The sequence below is a fragment of the Lepisosteus platostomus genome, chromosome 8, assembly GCF_059453375.1.
Source record: "Lepisosteus platostomus isolate fLepPlt1 chromosome 8, fLepPlt1.hap1, whole genome shotgun sequence".
Lineage (NCBI taxonomy): Eukaryota > Metazoa > Chordata > Actinopteri > Semionotiformes > Lepisosteidae > Lepisosteus > Lepisosteus platostomus.
This window is the reverse complement of record NC_142618.1, coordinates 4,189,650-4,208,766: the sequence shown is the minus strand read 5'-3', so window position 1 is coordinate 4,208,766 and position 19,117 is coordinate 4,189,650. Positions and strand designations below refer to the sequence as shown.

General features: G+C 36.5%; 1 protein-coding gene across 9 annotated transcripts in view; it reads left to right on the top strand.

The window, feature by feature from the left end:
• Nucleotides 1-19,117, top strand: part of LOC148655534 (receptor-type tyrosine-protein phosphatase mu) — a 240,857-nt gene that overhangs the window by 136,077 nt on the left and 85,663 nt on the right. For all 9 annotated transcript variants that reach the window (XM_088642104.1, XM_088642103.1, XM_088642105.1 and 6 more), the window contains exons 8-11: nucleotides 5,534-5,842; nucleotides 6,568-6,677; nucleotides 9,389-9,590; nucleotides 10,501-10,603. In XM_088642104.1, coding sequence (XP_088498230.1) covers nucleotides 5,534-5,842; nucleotides 6,568-6,677; nucleotides 9,389-9,590; nucleotides 10,501-10,603 — 724 coding nt within the window. The remainder of the gene's footprint in view (nucleotides 1-5,533; nucleotides 5,843-6,567; nucleotides 6,678-9,388; nucleotides 9,591-10,500; nucleotides 10,604-19,117) is intronic.

Genomic DNA, 19,117 nt, shown 5'->3' with positions numbered 1-19,117 from the left:
GTCAGACCTCCTCATTCTTTGTTCAAGTGGTGATAGTTTTTTTCTCCTCTGTGAACTACTCTGTAATGGGGCTGCTGGTGCATAATGGGTAGATGGGTACTGTTCTTCAACCCTGGATGAAGGGGATCCTCTGCCGTATGTAAAGTGTTCTGGGATTCCTTGGGAGGGAAAGTGCTGTATAAATGCAAGGAATTACTTTTATTACTATTTATTATTAAATTAAATAGAAATATAGGTTAATTTGAAGGGTCCTCATAAAACAGATACTTGGACATTTTCAGATTTAAAATATTTTTGTTCTGTTCACATGTACTTACGCATGATTACAACTGAAGTGTGATTATCTGATAATTCATGGCAAAAATGATTTTACTAAAGATATGATGTGATGTCAGTTTTTCTAATTGACTCAATAACCTATTAATGCCACAGCATAGAAATATATCTCCAATATATCGGCTTCTAATCAGCTTCTTTTTACTTACTGTATTTCAGTAGAGCCCTCTTCTTTGGTACCGTAAAGTTTGATTTTAACAAATTAATTGTCAAAACAGTGAGAAAACCTCATCCAAGTTAAAGTCCTAATACGAAAGAAGCTATCCTGGAACGATTTGCTTACATTGTAAAATGATTCATATGTATATACTGTATATAACAAGATAGTGCAGCTACTTATATTAAAGTTAAATACTTTAATTAAAAAATAAACTTTTTGTTGTACAAGTGTGGATGTGTTACCGGGAAATAATAAATAACTTTACTGATATGCAGATACAGTACTTGTTCAGAACCCAGTGTTACAAGACATGATGAATCTGAGGGGAGAGACTGTTTGTTAATTTTACTACTTTACATGCAAATTTGATTAGATAGACTGACAGACACTTAGACATAGAGAGAAGACAATTAACTGCGTGCAGCATGCTGAAAGCTTTCTCATCTTGTTGAACAGTATCCCCAGCTCTGCTCGACATTCATTTGTTTATATTCAGCCACAATGCATCTACAGGAAAAGGTGCCTTAATTACCATATGTAAATTAATTTAGCCCTATTTATCATTTTCAGATTTGATGAAAACTGGTCCCACAACATTGCCTTTATTATAGTCAGGCAGAAATCAAAACTTTTTGGTAAAATAATGTTTGTTTTGAATTCTCACTTGAGTCAGTAAATTTTGTCTTGATAAAAACAGTAGATAAAACAACCAACTGTCCAATGTGTAACATAATTAAGACAGGCTTACAATGGAAAACAGCATTGTGTGTTCAAAATACTAATCTTAGCCCTTCCACCCCTTCTCCTTGCTCAGTTTAATTATTTATCACAGAAGTTGTCGTCATTTCTGGCCACTACGTTAGTTGGACTGTAAAATATTATTTATAGTTCAAGTTGCAGAATGGTTCTTGTGTGGCAAAGAATGGCATACATACTGTATACTATTGTTACCTCTAAGTCTTCTGAATGTCAAAGATTTTGACATTGGTATAAAAGGCCTTTGCACATCTTACCTTTGTCAAAGATGTAATGTTCTGAATGTGAAGGTGGCCTGTTTAGAGTTGACACCTTGTCCTTACAACAACGTTAACCGCAATTTTGTTTCTTGCGCCGTACCTACAGTAGATGTCTGATGGACTTAAAAGATATGAGTTGTAAAATCTTTCTACATTGTGCTCTTAAAAATCATTTTAGTTTTTAATTACCGTTAATAAACATCTTAGTACAAACATAGTGTATACGTAATGTATACGTAAATAAACTACCCGGTTTCATAAGGTGTGTGTGTATATATATATAGCTGTATTATTTTATTTATGATTCCTGATTTAATACTGCATCACTTTTTGTCTTAATCTTCTGTCCTGAGTCCAATGAAATGTAATGTGATGAATAATAACAGCATACTGTATGTACTGTAGTGACTTTATGTTCTGCTGGGACACAGGTGAAAATTTAGCTTACTTGACAGGTAGACTTACCATACTATAGACGTGTTTTAGTGGCCTTGTCCCTAATGATCTGTTGCCTGTTTTAATAAAGTCAGCATGATAGGTACTGTACCACTTTGCATAAAGGTATGGGACTAACAACCCGCAGAGCTGAACTAGTCACTTCCTCTACTAAGGCTTGGCATTTTAATTTCAAGTGAGGGTGACAGAGAAAATAAGATTAAATTTTTTGTTTGCACGGCTGTGGGGAAATAAAGGAATATGCATTTTTGTGTATTTTGAAGAGAAATGCTGATGTTGCATCTGTAGTTTCTGTATTCCCAACACGACAGTAGGAAAGAGTCAGTCTTGCCAGCAAGAAAATAACGAAAACAGTACTTCATCTATAAATAATGTTTTAATATCCATCCATTTCCTGACTGCTTCAACATAATCCGACTAATTGCATGAAAATATTACCTTTATTTTTTATTACACAGACTGTAACTGAGCTTCCAAGTCAGAGTGTTTTAAGGATATAATCCGTTTCTTGTTTAAGCACAATGTCCTGATCAGTGCCCTTCTGTTTTTGTCCCTTGTATTGTATTTTTTTAATTCTCCACTATTTATGCTTGGCACATGAGAACATGCAGGAAACAAATTGGAGGCTTGAAACCTTACGTTTCCTGTCTCATCTTCGAATTTTAAATATCAACGTGGGTACCTTAAAATTGCTTTTAAATGTCTCCCAGGGTCCTTGAAATTGAGTTTCTGAAAAGCCCAGCTATTTGTAAAGTGTAAGGTTCCAGAGAAATGGACTGTGAATTGAACTTGGAATGAAAATTGATCCTATTACTCTGTTTTCTGGCTGCTTTCCCCTAGAGAATTAACAGAGTCGAATGTGGAAGCAACAAGGATCCCTGATTAGACGTGATGTTAAAGTGCCAGGGGCTGGAATATGGGCTTGTAGGTCCTTTGGATCAGCACAGCAACTGTCAGGCTTCAATGCTTGAAAGTCAGTGAAAGCCAGCTGTGAGGAGAAGATGAAATATGCTGCAGGCAGCATCGGGGGATTGTGAAGGAACTGTTGGACTTGGCTGTTGATATGACACATAGCGTGCTCCCGAGGGAAATGGTTTTGCCTTCGTTATTGTGGGCAGAGTGTGACCCTAGTCATCCTCCTCCATCAAAAGATACAGGCAATCTGCACCACTTGTATTATAGGTACTGTGTGTTGTTTTAATATGTTATCATTTCATATATTTTTATACTGAGCATTGAAAGGATTATTACTCCTTTCGTGTAAGTTTTATGAAAAAATAAGTATTCAAATTCTGGATATTGCTTTTTCTGGTCGTTGCATGAACACAAAATCACCTCATTAGTGAGAGAGTCCATTGGGCACAGGCGATTTAACCTGTTGAATGTCAAGCTACAGTAGGTGAAAATCATGAAATATGGAACCACTATACAATAAAACCTCGGTATTTGAGAGGATTAGGTGCATTGAAGTCTGGGTGAATGGTGACTTTGCGAATACGGGACTCAATACGTTATGGTGGAAATACAGTATAGTCCCATGGCTTGCAAAACCATACAGTTCCATAGTAATATTTTTTTATAACTGCTATTTCAGACAGAGTCAGTGATTGATAGTATTTGTAATGAAAATGAGCCCTGGAAACTTTAAGAGCGCTATTTTCCCTCTATAGTTCACGTTATCACATGTGCAAACAAAATAGGTCACTACTCTAACTTACCTGTATTAGTTAAACTTAATAACTTAAAGTTCATTAAAGCACAGTACTGTAATAACAGACAAAAAAAGTACCGTAAGTTGTTTGCCCACTTCTTTCCAGCTCAGCCAACGCTTCTGCTCCTGCTGTGTGTCTAATTCTTTCTTACAAGATCTCTTCTGTAAAAACTGAGACTTTGATAGCCTGTGGCCCTTAGAGGACCGTAGAGTATTTTTGTTATTTACCATTTCTTTTATTTCGCAACACAGCACTGATGCAGACACGACTCTGATAACAACCCTACACGCATTGCAAATCTAATGCTTTAGTGACAAATTTTAGGGGCTGTCCCCGTTGACTCTCCTATTGCGCAAAATGCAAATAGGCAAATTTGTTCTGCGAATGTTAAAGAAGTGGTCACTAAAACTCTTGCACGAATAGGTGAAATTGCAAATATAGAACTCACAGATATCAAGGTTTTACGGTACTTAATACAGATTAATACTTAGCTGCACACTGTTCTTGATGAAGCCAAGTCTGCTTTAGCGATAAATGAAGGTTTTGTATTGGTCACCCTGATGGACATCAGTGAGATGTGCAGACTAATACTTAGTTATGTAAAATGGGGAAGTCTTAGCTTGATGGACTAGGCAGGAATACCGGGTTGCTGCAGATGTTGACGTCTAGTGTTTGATGATATCCAGACAACACTGCCCTACATCGATCAAGCCCTGCCTTTCCTTGGGTCTCATACTAACATGACAACATTCCAGCAGGACAGTTCATGTCCCTCTGCTGCTTGTGGGAGCAGCAGTGTTCTTACAAAATGTTAATGTGACAGTACGGTACCAATACATAACTTTCCACACGTTAACCCCATGGATCATTTGGGATGAGCTGGGATGATGTCTTAAGAGACTTAAGAGGCAATCTTGAAAGTATGCATCACAGATGTATGATTAGTATAGCTTCTCGCTACTAGCCTAGGACTTTCACAGTAGGCACAGTTAATATTACAGTTACACAGTAAATATTCTTTGATGCTCAATATATTAAACATTATTAATAGTAAGTATTGAATAAAAATTATTGTTGAATACAGATGTGGAAAAACAGATTGGATTCCACTGCTTACTTAGTGGATGGTTTGGTGTTAAAGGATGGAAAGAAAGGCTTGAACACTCCTAAAATCCCATACCCATGAGATTTACCCAGGGAAGCGTCTCCGTGAAATGTCAATAGACTGTCCCACTAGAGCTGTTGCCCTTGGGACACCATGTCATAAGGAACATGCCTGTTTTGGAAGGGGAAAGAATCTATCTGAAGGTCAGGGGAATTTGGGGATACACAGTACAGTTCTGATAAGCAGCCTGTATATCAGGTCCTGTGCATCAGACAATTGCAACCCACTGTATGCATAAAAGTCTGCATTTACTGTATTGTGGAGTGTCTGTATGCGGTAAGGTAATTCTTCACAGTGGTCACATTTAGTTCTTTTTCTGCATTCTTATGGTATTTTATAATAGTTTATATAGTGTTTTAATGCAGTTATTTTTGTGTGTCTTATGAGTGGTTGTTCGTAAATTGACATTGTGAGGTTGTCAGGAATACCAAAACATAAGTAAAAGATGGCTTCAGAAATAAATGTAAACCTCTAGTATGAATGTATTTCTTTATAATAACTTGAAAGCCAGAGGTTACAGTACGAGATGAAAATTATGGTATGTTTTTACAGTCTCTGATGCCTTTGCTTTTCCAGAGCCCTTACCAGTAAAGTACTGTACGTGTGCAAATTGTGAGATGCAAACGATATCACTGGTACACGTTTAGCCAGATATTAACTGCAGGGTTTTTCTTTTTCTCTTTTTAAGATCCCATGCATGGGCCCAAGAACCTGGAGGTGGTGGACATCCAGTCCAGACAAATCACCGTGCGCTGGGAGCCGTTTGGGTACAGCGTGACCCGCTGCCACAGCTTCAACCTGACGGTGCAGTACCGCTACCGCGCCGGAGCCAAGGAGGAGGCCAGGGAGGAGGTGTGGCAGGACCCCGGCAGCCCCTCTCCCCAGCACACCATCAGGGATCTGTCTCCCTACACCAACGTCAGCGTCAGGCTGGCGCTCAGCAATCCCGAGGGCCGGAGAGAGAGCCAGGAGCTGGAAGTGCTGACTGATGAAGATGGTAAGATCGGAATCGAACCGCTCGTCACTTGTGAGAGACTTGCGCCGTCATAACTGAGGGGTTACGGAGAAAAACGGGAAAAAAAAGAGATTTCTTTGAACTCCTGTTTTGGAGGGCTTTTTTTGTTGTTGCTGTTTTGGTTCCATTTGTTATACACATTTGAAGAGACAACTGAATCGTGTCGGACTGATTCCTGGTGTGCAGCAAAAACGAACCTGTTTTTTTAACTTTTGTCAAGTGACCATTCGTGCACATCCTAAATTTATATGCCGTATCTTGGCTGAATCTTCATTTTTTGAATGAGGGGTGAAAATGCGGAAAGGATTCTAGAAATCTATATTCCAGATGTTCTTTGAAAGTAGAACTACAAAGGTGCAGTCGATTCCCGGGAGAAGTGGAAATACAGAATCTTTTGAAAATCCCTCAGCACAGAGCAAGTGAACACAGTCCATATTGTTTAGATACAGTATATACTCTTTGACCAGCACGCATAATACTGTAGAAACGTTCTCATGGACTTCATTGGAAATGCTCCTGTTTAAGTGAAGGTGAGGAGGGAGGTTTATTGTGAAAGATGTGCTTGAGGTAAACATTGGTTTTGAATTGCCAGCCTTTTGACAATGTATGTGAGGTTTTAGCTAAGCTGATGTGGCAGGCTCTTTGTTCTTGGTGTTGAATGTCCTCTTTTCTGTGCCGACATTCTTCAAATATTTTTTTCCCTTCAGTACCTGGTGCAGTGCCTCTAGAATCCATTCAGGGAAGCACGTTTGAAGAAAAGATCTATCTGCAGTGGAGGGAGCCTGCACAGACCTATGGAATTATTACACTGTATGAGGTAATTCTTCCCATGAGCAGCTATTGCAGACTTTATTTCAGAACACAGTATAAATTAAATGCTAACATACCATTAAAAATAAAGAACACATCCCCACCTTCACAAAACAAATACAAACAATAAGTTATACATTATCAATAAAGAACCCCCTTTATTGTTATTTAAAACTGTGAACCTATTACTGAATTCATCATGTGATTGTAGATTCTGAGTGTATGATATTTAAGTCTCTACATTTATAAATACTTATTCTGAAAGACCGATGACTTTAAAATTAGTTAAGTCCACTTGGATAATGGATAGGAAACATGCAGCAGTAACTCCAATAATTTGCTTCACCATCTAGAACCTTAAACTTGAGATAGAAAATAAAGTGGAATCTAGCTAGGACGCTGGGGTTAACACCCTTGCTCTTACGAACAGCGCCACAGTCTAATTTAATGACCGACATAGTAAGTACCTTTTATAAATCCCTCATTCAAAGGGTGGCGCTATCTACAGCACTGCCAAGGGGTCTTAGAAATAATGGTCTGGAAGGAACAGTGCTGGGACACCATACTGGGCAATTGCTTAATCAAAAAACATGCAGAAATGAATGTATATATTATTGGGATTAACTTGTAATGGGATTGTTCAGTATTCACGTAAATGGGATTTTCAGTAAATTCAGACTTTCCATACATTGGTCTTCATACTGAATAATTACTTATAATTAAATATTAAAAAGTTTAAACCTTAGCTGTTCTATAAATATTGTGCAGAAGTGTTGTCTTAATAAACAAAAATCATCTTAATACAGTTTAAAAAGTTTAACACTTTTTTTCTTATCCTTTAATGTTGGATATACAGTATAGTGTAGAATTCAGCCAAACTGATGAATCCCATTTTATCCAATACTGTAATTATGGATATTTTAAAAAGTTGTCTAGCCCTAGTCTTTCCACTTGTACAGTAAAATCAGCCTATCTGTTACTCAGTTGAATGCTCTGTTGATTTGATCTTTCAGTTAATTGACGAAGTCTGCACAATACAATATTAAAACTTCATGTATTCAAAAGATTCATTGTACCGGAATAAAATGTTTTTTTTAAGTTAGCCAATTAAGCTGTCAGATACTTACATTTAAGTTCTTCTTTCTGTCAGCTAATCCTCCATTAATTTTGCTTGCATTTTGAAAAACTGTCATTTAAAAATGAGCAAATCAAAGGTTTTCTGCTTCATTAAGTCAGTTTGCTAAAATCAGTTACTACTGTTAAGATTTTTCTTCCCCTGCACATTAAGAACAGTTTGAAACTGGCATTACTCCATGTAACCTTTCTCAGTTAAATCTTTTCCTTTTATGACATTGCTGTTAGCAGAGTTCTCTGTGTTTAGTTTGCTTATATTTTTTTCACGTTCGAGTTTGAGCACTGTTGGAAAGTTCTGTAGCCAGCTGTGGGTATTATTTTGCAGTTAGTGACGTTTTGTTTTTTCTTGAGCTCTGGTATGAGTTTGTTTGAATGGTGCCCTGGGTTGACAGGGCTGCTTCATGGTGCACATGGAGGTGATTTTTATTCCTTTCAGGCAGCACCTCTCTGAAGCAGCACTCTAGAATGTTGAAGGAGCAGAACATTTAGGCTGAAACTCTTTACTCTTATCTTAAATGAAACCTATAAAAATGAAAGAGATTAATCAGTCCTGCTTTTGCCTTTTCAACAGTAGTGTATCTAGTGATTCCTCAGTTTAAAATGTCTAAGCTGCTCTTGGATGATCGGTATACAGTTGTTTATCTTTAACTACGAATTATTTCTTTTACAAAGACGTGCCTGAGTGAATCCATAGTAGTGGGATAAAATAGTGCTGTGTTTTATACAGTCCTGGTTGCAGGTGTCGTTTTATGACACTTTGAAAAGAATACTACAGTTGCTGTATTTTTGATGCCTTCCTTGCTATATTGATTTTGACAAAGCAGATAATTTGTGCATTATTGTTCGAAAATACAAACAAAACACAGGCCTGATAATCATTTTATTCATCTCCATTGGTCCTTTCTGTCATTATATTACTGAGAACATTCAATGATTAATGGAATTCTGTTTCTTATATTACTTCTAAAAATGAAGATAACTTCTTATATTACGTCTAAAAATGATGTAGTGTTTTTAGTCACTTCATTTAAATGAAGAAGAATTACAAATATCCTAGCATTTCACACCTTATTGAAACAGTTCTGCCTCATTCAGACTCCCTTTGTTCTTTCATTGGAATAAGAATGTGTAATGCTAAGAATCTTGAATTTTTTAAATGTGTGATTTCTTTAAATTAAGTATGTATGCATTAGTTGCATCAAACATTTATTGTCGCAATTAATCAGTGTGATCCTGATTAATTAATCCTGGCCCATTGCTTCATCAGCTTTATTAATTCAAGTCCTTACTTATTTTTTTCCTTTTAAAAGAAGAAGAGGATACTATAGTGTCAAACAACCTCAAAGTATTAGTGGAAGCTTAGTGCTGTCCAGCAGACAGAGAGTGGCTCAGAATTTCTTAGACGCAATAGCTCTGTGATAATTTTTCCAAAGCCCACACTTTTTTTTTCCCTTTACCCTTGTTACAGAATTTCATGAGTGCCGGACAAGCAGGGCACTTTATCTCACTGAAGTCTGACAGAGCATATATCCAAAGGATTTTCTGGGTGAATTCCATCTTAAGGTTTTGTTGTTCTTCACACAGATTTCCTACAAGGCTGTCAGCTCCTTTGACCCAGAATTTGACTTGTCCAACCAGAGTGGGAAGGTGTTTAAGCAAGGAAATGAGACTGCTCACTTGTTTGTGGGTCTCTATCCTGGATCAACGTACTCATTCACAATCAGAGCCAGTACTGCCAAGGGCTTTGGCCCTCCTGTTATCACTCAATTTACCACCAAGATATCAGGTAAGATTTTAAAAAAATAATTTTACTGTACTTTTCCCTAAGAAAATATTAATCTCAGACTCCGTGCCTTCACATATTCTGTTCAGATTCATAGGATGCTAATAAAGCTGACTGGCCTGTTCAGACAACAGTTTTTAAAAGCTCTGTGTTGTGAATCAATATGACGCATGGTCGAATTTCTATTTGTTTTCATCTCCTTTGCACCACAGTGTACAATTCTCATGATACTCATTTGCTGGAATCGCCTAAAACATTTTATAAGAACCCCTGTATTGCTTTGAAATAGTTCATAAAGAAAATAATCTGTACTGTCCTGGACTTTTCTAATGATATATTACTACTGAGAAAAGTGACGATTTGAAATGCAAGTACTGTAAGTGAGTATGTGTCGCGTTTATTTAATATTTTTCTCTGTACTGCTCTTATACATTAGTGAGTGGAGTTTAGATAAAGCCTGAATAATTTTTTCCCTGAATTATAAATTTTAGCACAAACATAATAAGGCCAGCAGCTTAAAAGCAAATATTGAACCTAAATATCAATATTTACATTTCTTGTTACCTTAGATTACTGTCCAATACCACTTAGATTATTGTTACTGTAGGATGTTTGATTTTGTGCTCTTCATGCTTATTGCTAAATGGAAAAATGTGTCTTACCTACAAAGAAACCATTTTATCAAACTATGCAGTATACTAAAATTGAGTAATGGTTTATTATTTTGTACAGGTACAGTATTTAGTCCTGGAAAGACCGGACCGGAGAGTAAAACAGCATGAGGCAGTTCATCTTGGAAGCAGCATTTATGTTTGCTGTAACTTTTTTTCTGGAAAGCGAAAATGGCAGTTGTAAGAGGCAACATTATGGAAAATAAAATCTTTTTGTATATTTTGCTGCCTATTTTTTTTAGCTCCCTCTATGCCGGGCTATGATCATGAGACCCCTTTGAATCAGACTGACAGCACAGTGACAGTCCTGCTCAAACCAGCGCAGAGCAGAGGGGCGCCTGTCAGGTAGGAGATTTCAGTCCCAACAATGCATCCCGTCTTTTTTTTTCAATTACTGTAATGCGTTTTCCAAGACTAGGGGGATTGCATTGAGATGGCTGTCTAAGGCATCTAAACCCTTTCCTCTATGTCTCTAATATAATTCTAATTAGGTTCAATTGCAGAAGAAAAATGAAAGTGTTTTGTTTTTTTTCCCCTTGTATTGTTTGTGCAATTGATCCAGTTGAGAGGGACTTGCCCTTTGAAGATCAGAACAAAGCCCCAGAGAGCAGAAGCTCCAGTGGGGTCAGGCTCTTTTGAATTTCTTTCATGTGTGGGTGCTTGGTTTGTGGTCAATGGGGATTGAACACGCTCTTACAACAAATTGATATTTTTGGCTTTATTGTAATATTACAGAAAACAAGCATTACTGTGCTGTGATGAAATAAAATCATGTGTTTCCCATGTTGCACCATATTCTTCTCCCAAAGGAGTGTGCACAGTATCGCGAAAGAGAAATTCACACATGGTACCACGACATACTGTTTGTCCCTTTTGGGAACTCCAGATGCTTTGTTCTTTCGTTGTTGTCTCTTGCACGTGTTGTTACAGCACACTTGTTTCCTATCAGGTCTGTCTGAAATACAGTATATCATGCAGTATAAATGCCATTGAGATTCTCTGTGGTTAATTTGTAAAAATGCTGTGGTTTGAGCAGTGCATTTTTATTAGTAGCACCTAAAATGTGTAACGCCGAAGAGACTGGAAGTTTTTTGCATTCTACTCAACAAATATTAAAATTAAAACCAGCTTGTGATTATCATAATCAGCTATATAGCCGTCCTGTTGTCACAAATTGACAGCAAAGCAGTGATTAATTGTGTTAGTGACACTAAAAATAATTCAGACTAGTATCGAATATGAACGTGCATTGACAAAGAAGGGAAGCTATATTAAAAACATTGTTTTAAACTTAATTTGATTTGTGGATAGCCAGAGTAGAGATGGGATTGAAACAAAAAAGGAAATAAATGAGCTGACTGAAGTCAAAGTGAAAATACTAATGTGGAATATTGAATAAAATGGGCAATATTCACATAAGCCACCATAGTAGCTCTGAATGACATTTGTGTTCAGGTGTTTGGCTCACAAACACCTATCCTGTCTTGTTTCAGGTTTGGAATCATCTCATTCAATTCCTAAATTGCTGAGTCTGCAGTTTCTTAAAAATATACCATTTCTTCCTGAGTACTGTAGTTCTACAGTCTAGTGCAAAATAAACAGGGAGATTTACACTTCAGAGGTCTGTGTACATTTAACTTTGGTAAATGTAGAGTATGTAATTCTCTTTTACAGCAGGGTCTTGTTTAATAAAGCCTGCAGCTCTGGGATGGATTAATGCATAAATTCACATTTCTCAAACAAGCATCAGGAGGGATTTTGCTGTAGGTCACAATCAGAATACATATCACACTTGTCAGCTCTTGCATTACTTTTTACAATATGAATATGCATACAGCTAGCTGGATGTTTTTTTAAGTAAAATATTTGTAATGTCTTGTTTTCAAATTAAATTACTGAGTTACTTCAAAATGTGCACCTTACAGATCACGACATCGATACCTTTATTTACAGTTTAATCGAAACCATTGCCATCATAAGTAAGCATAGTGCACTGATTTTTTTAGACCATGTCTTGATCAGAGTGTGAAAAATTGTAAATTTCTCAATTGACTTAATGGTGTTTTTTCTGAATGGCTTTTAACATCATGGCAGAGAGAAGAATAATTTGTAAAAAACAAAGCTCAGGTAAAACTTCTAGCCTCGTTTGTGCCTCTCATCATCGCACCAACCGTCATCAGAAAAAACATGGGACAAATGCTATTACTCTCTCATTGTCATTTCTTGTTTTTTGCACGTTAGTTGTGTGCTCTGTGCTGTTGAGTGAATGAATGAGAACCTTGCACAGTTTCAGTACTGAGTTACAACTGTTCACGATTCCATATTTCACCGGGTCATAGTTTTGACATCCCTCAGCTCTTTACAGTTGAATTGAAGATTTGGTCAGATTCCTTTTCAATGTAGTATGAAATTACAGTACGTCATCTCAGTTCCTAGTGTCATTATTTTAAAGCGCTAATTTAACGTCTTAATTCTAATTTGCATTGAAGTGTTTGAGCCTTCATTAGTAGCCATGAAAGGCTATTTTTTATTTACTACTGGAAACATTCTCTTATAGATTAAAGAGGGATTTGGCTTTTAAGATATTAGCAGTGGTTTTAACCCACTTCAGAATGTTTCAATAGTAAACTGTATAATCCTATTATCATTTTCACCAGAAAATATATTATAATTAGGCCTAATGAATAAAATGCTATTAATTTATTTTTTTTTACACACAGAAAAATGTTACTGTTTTCATATCTTCACAAGAGACTTATGTTGATAGGTAATTAATCCATATAGTAATAGAATAAAATCGCTTTTAAGGTGTGTAACTAAGATTGAATGTCATTGGGTGGTTGGATACGTTGGAGGATGTGCATCATACTAAAAATATGTAAAAAATGCCTCACTGTGTCCATTAATATATATTTGTACATGAATTATTTACTGGTTAGCAGTGTGCCTCTGTCCTAGGCTGGCTGTCTTGATAGATTTTGTAGCCTTTGTATAACCTTACTATTGCCTTTCTGGAATTGCCATTCTCAAATGAAGATTTAATAAAATGAATCTTTTTAAAAGTCCATTATTTCTGATTTCTAGGAGTTTTGTATTTTAAAATTCAGTTGAGTACCATAATTTTTGACCGAAGTTCTTAATGGTGCTATGAGACATCTTTACCTGACGTTCCAAGGGGGTGAACTTCAGCTGTGGTGTAATTGAAGACATTTCAGGTTCACAGATGTTATAATCCCATACTGATTGGACTAGTAAAAATAATCAGAATATATCTGAATTTTAAATCCGTGTTCTACTTTGGTTACTACAAGGCTGACAATGGTAAGATATGTATTTTTTTTGGATAGGCCATGGTGCCTCTGATGTAAAATGATATATAAAATATATGAAATACGTTATGTTACTGCAAACTGGTTTCCTTCATTATGATTATATAGAATTACATAAAATGCATGATGTTGAATTTCATTTGAAGGGTTTCTGAAGAAAGAAACATTTTACCCAATTGTATATACCAGGGAGATGATGTTCCTTAAAGAAGATTAGTAACCCAGACGTCAGTAGCAGAGTGTTACAGTAATTTCTGATATTCAGCTCACCATGTCCACAATCCTTTTTCTGTTTGAAGTGCCAAGAGAAGCTGCTGTAAGCCTGATGTTTACATGGTACACAGGAAAACAGAGGTTGAAAGCTTGAAATTGAGAACACTGTTTAGCATTTTAGCCATTGAATAAAGAACATTCTGTATGTTATCTCCTGCAACATAAGCCTGGCCAGAAAAATCCTTGTACAATCTCTGGCATGGATCAGTCCCACTTGATTGTTCGTTTTCAGCAGCCATATATAATTGGCTACTTTTGTATCTTGAATGGAGAAGTAACCTTATTGATGATGGTAACATAGACACAAAACCTTCCAAAGGTTTGACGTTTACGAGGCTCCAAAAGCTGGGAGTCCATGCGGTCTGTTCTGATGCTCCAATACAGATCCCCGCAGTATCAGATTTTAGAAAGTCAGCAGATCTCTCTCTGAATCTTCAAATCTAAAAACTCACTCTGTTTTACTCGGGTGTTTAAATGCTTAGTTTATTTTAATTTGTGTTAACCAGTCTCTCTTATTGTACAGCTTCTTCAGATGACGTACCATGAAAGATGCTATATAAAATAATGTAGTTGTTTGTTTTGTATTCGTTGTTTATTCCAGCAACATGTCAACACAAATATAAGGATAAAGAGTATACAAAGACATTTAAGCTATTTAGAAATTTGCCTGTGCTTGCTGAGCTTGATAGTAGCTGTTCAGTTTTAAAATTAATCAGTTTAAGTATAAAAAAGTAAGACTGTTCAAACAGTGACATGGCTTTGGGATGACAGAATGTGAGCTAACAGTGAATTTTTCGGTTTAATATGATTGTCCCTCTAATATTACTGTACTTAGCGTTTTGCTCATGATAATACTATTAGGTTATTCTCCAGTTTTGATATAAAAAATAGCATTACCTCCAAAAATTTGTGGAGATGAATAATCTGTTCCTTAGCCTTCATCTTGAGTTGATATCAGGTTATTGTATGAAATAGCATACGCCTTCAGAGTTATGTGATTACTGTGTTTGCACAAAAAATTTTTTGCCCTAGATGTTGCAATCCTTGGCTCTATACCTAGCAACAGAGGATTTATATCTGAATGAAAAAATGAAAGAAATACTGGAATACATTTAGATTTGCCTTGGAGGTGTGATACATCTTTCTTCTAAAAATTAACCTCCTCTGAAAGCACACTGCTCAAACCCTACTGCCATTGTTTCACAGTTACTGTCTGTAGTCTTTAAAAGTATTTTTGTATGGGTTACTGTCTTTTCAATATGTAAAATTCCACACTTTTCTTTGAAAATGTTTAATATAAATCAGATTCATTTCTTGTTATTCACTAGTTCTTTATTTTGTTCAAAGTAAAATAACTGAAAGCCCTGTATTAACATGCAAGGTCAGGAAGACTACCTTGACAGCCATTTTAAATCAGTTAGATGTATAGATATAGGGCCATCACAGTGCTCCCCCAGGATGCTGTCTATGTAAGTCCAGTGGATCGATAGCAGTGATGCTTGAGAGGTGAGATTATTAGCATTAAAAGACAGACAAATGAGATTTAAATGCTCTCCGTTCAGTTCCTTCATCTGGCCAAATTAGAAGTAAGATCCTTTCTATCAGACTGCATGAAAAATAAATCTAGGTTTCAGGTCACAATTCAGTCCATGCAAAGTCAAATTCAAGTAATTGGTTACTGTCACATGATTCAGCTTTGAAATATATCTGGCAGCATGGAACTGAGATTCCTAATTGGTGTCAGTTTAGGTTGCAGGCTTTCTGCAGGAAGCCACATTTGGCTTATTTGCCCCGACCACTGCCCTTTTTTAATAGCTTATTTGATTTTCCCATTTCTTTTTCATTCGATGGGTCTTTGTATTCAGACTTGGATATAAAGAAAATGTATTTTCTCTGAACACAGTGTTCTCCTATTCAGTTTCAGTGCAACTTTTCTTCCAGTTCGAATGAAGCCGGAACACAAACAAAAAATAACAATCCAGGATTCCTTTCACACAGATATGGTGTAGCATGGCAAAATTCGCTTCAGCTGCTGAGAGGAGCTTGCACATTCTTGTCATGTATGATGTTACAGTATGGTAACATGCAACCACTTAAGTGTCACCCGGCCTACACATATATACCTGAGTTTGAGGGAACCTTAGAAGCAAATATATGGGATGCATTTGTTTTTCTGGTGTTTATTCCTTCCACACAGAGCAACATCATAGTAACCACAAAAAATATCAGGAGTGAATTTTGATAGACATAATTTTAGAGTACTAAATTAATATACTTTATACTGTCCTGACAATCTTAACCAAATCTGCTTGAGATTTTTTTCGAAGATCTATTAAACGTCCTGGTACTGTAGGTTAGCTCGTAATTCACAGGATCTACGCTTTAATAATCTTTGCTGTCGTGTGCTGAGGCCTAACTGTGGTGTGCCACTAAGTGGTGATGTGTGCTACCAGGTGGTAATCATGTGCCTTTACAATTGGGGACTCTACCTCAATGTGGCAGAACGCCATGGTGTTTATTTGAAGGTAAGACAATTGAGTTATCTCCCTCTGTCTGTGTAGAATCACTTTGTAATGTTCCCGTCAGTTGGGTAAAATACATTTTTCTTATACATGCATGATTTTTTTTTGTCATTTTATTTTCTGTTGACAAAAGTGTTGTTCTGTTGATATTGTAATGCTGTGAGGGGTGAAGTTCTTGAGAAGCGGTATCCTTAAGTATATAACAATTCACAGACATTTTCTTCCTTACTGAAAGAGTTCAGTGTACTGTATTTGCACGTATGCTCCAATACAAAGACATACAACAAAGTTAAATAACACTCAGCTTATAATATAAAACTCAGCACAAGCAGTGTAAAAAAAAATAACATCGGTGCAAATCAGTGGTAGAGGTAGAATTCAACATCAAATGGCTTGGGGGAAGAAGGGGTCTCTGAATATGGAGGCACATGCCTTTACGCTCCAGGGAAGAGAGAAGTGAGAAGCCAGGATGACTGTTACCTTCAGTGAAATGGTAGACTGGAGATACCGTTTAAAAAATGGAGTCCACTGCCCTATTCTAGCCTATTTAGGTTGACCGCTGAGCCAGAAGAAGCGTAGATGATGATTTGGTGGAAGCAGGGAATTTGAAGGAGAGCATAAGGGCTCAATAAGAAGACAGCTCCGTGTGAGTAATTTAGAAGTCTTTGTTTAGTCTTACTTAGATCTGCTTTTACAAGCTGATTTAGAACAGAGAACACAGGTAACCAGATGCCCAAGAAAGGGCTAGGCTTTATTTTAGTTTGTCACTTGCCCCATTTTTCTTATAAATAAAAACTTGTTGTTGCCTTTAACAGTGTGTCTCAGGGTATGTCTATGGTTCAGGACCCTGCAGGTTGTATGCCCTGTGGTAAACATGCTCCCTGTGGCATCACAATATAGTCCTAAAAATGTAAAAGAGTACTGTCTTCAATCTGAGTGTAAAGAGTAGTGGTAAATGAGGTCACCCAATGCAGTGAAGCTGTGTGCTGGTTTGTGTCAGAAGTGATTGGGTTTATTATTTATTATTTTTTGCAGAGTGCGTCAGGGTTTTATGAACTGATGTACTGTGTTGTACGCTGTTGTATATTGTGTTCTATGGAGATGCTTTTATGAACCTTTAACACACAGTATCTCCATGTCGTTTATTTGAAGGATTACTAGATTTTCCTAGTAAAATAATAGTAACAAATCGGCATTTTAGCATCCAGTGTCACTGTATTTAATGAACCAAGAGACTTAAAAAATAATTATTTTATATAGCGGCTTTAAAGGTTGCTTCTCAAAGTGCTTTACTGAATGACAACAACAAATGAAAAAATATACGATGAGAATACACAATGAGAGGAGACAGTAGTTGGGGGTACTGAATGAAGTAGGAGCAGAGGGGTAAATAACAGGGGCTACCGTAGATGGTTGTGTAATTAGGGGAAGAAAAAATACATTGAAAGATAGAACAGATGGATAGAGATGGATAGAAAGACAGAAAAAGAGGAAATAAAAAGGAAAAAAAATAAAAAATGAAAACTGGAGAGAGGAGCGGCAGCCAAATGCACCAGCATAACAAAATCGAAAAGATGTTCTGTATCTGGTCATCTTAATATTTAAAACTGTAATTTGTGTAGAAGCTCGGTGTATGTGTGTGGATTTAATAGTTTTTCCTCCTGAAAGAGATGTTCTGAGAGATCTGTTTTTGTCTGTCCATCTGTTGTTTTCTTTTGTAAGTCAGTTACACCAGCTCACACTTCTATTTTTACAGTATTTATAAATTGTAAGTGGGCATTTTACATATTTAATGTCGCAATTAGGTGCTTTTGCCCTGCCTGGATTTCCCAAAGCCCAGTCTAAAATTGAGAGGTGCCGTAGCTGAGCTCCAGCACGAATTAAGCACAGGTGATTGTGGCACCTGCAAGACCAAGTGCTGTACCAGAGAGTTGTCCTTCTGCCTCTTAACTCTGTTCCCAAACAGCTTTTCTGTTTGTAATTAGAAACTACAGTGTCTCAGGGCCAGTGGCATAAGCAGTGTTCAGATACAGTAAGTGAATTAAATTTTGTTAAAGTGAATACTAATACTATTTTAAGAGAGAATACAATTCAAGCTGAATGTTTATTGAAAGGATCTGAGTAGTTTCTCGAGAACAGGGAACTTTTGTTTTTCCCGAAGAAGGGAGAAATAAGGTTTGTGTAAACTCTTGTTTTTTCACTTGAAACTTGATAGTCACTGCTGAGAGTTCTTTTGTCACTGGCAAGTGCTATTGTGCCTCAAGGAAAAAAAAGAGTATTTTCATTAAACAAATGGCAATATTAGGGGAAATGCTTAAAATTCTGCAATCGAAGACCAAATGTTACCATACAAGGAAAATACAAATAACTTAAACACTTTATTTTTACTTTTTGTTTTCTGCAGCAACAGAAAAATGAAATAATAATGTTTGTGTGATTGCAGACTATTGTTCCGGACGTTTGCTGTGGTCCTCTGGGCATCACAGAGTATGATTAATTAAATTTGAGTTTTAAAAATTTATACTTTTAGACTCAGCACATATCAATAGAGCAATTAAATGAAGCTACGCTGTATTATTTATTTAAAAAATACTGATTTGCAGCCATGCCTTAGGCCAGCTTTTATTTAGTTCCCTTTAATAGCAGTTTTTTCTTTCCATTGGTTTTAAATTTTGCTTACAGTGATTTGCAAGAAAAGCCTTTCACTCTAATTTCACTCTCAAACCAAAGTAAAT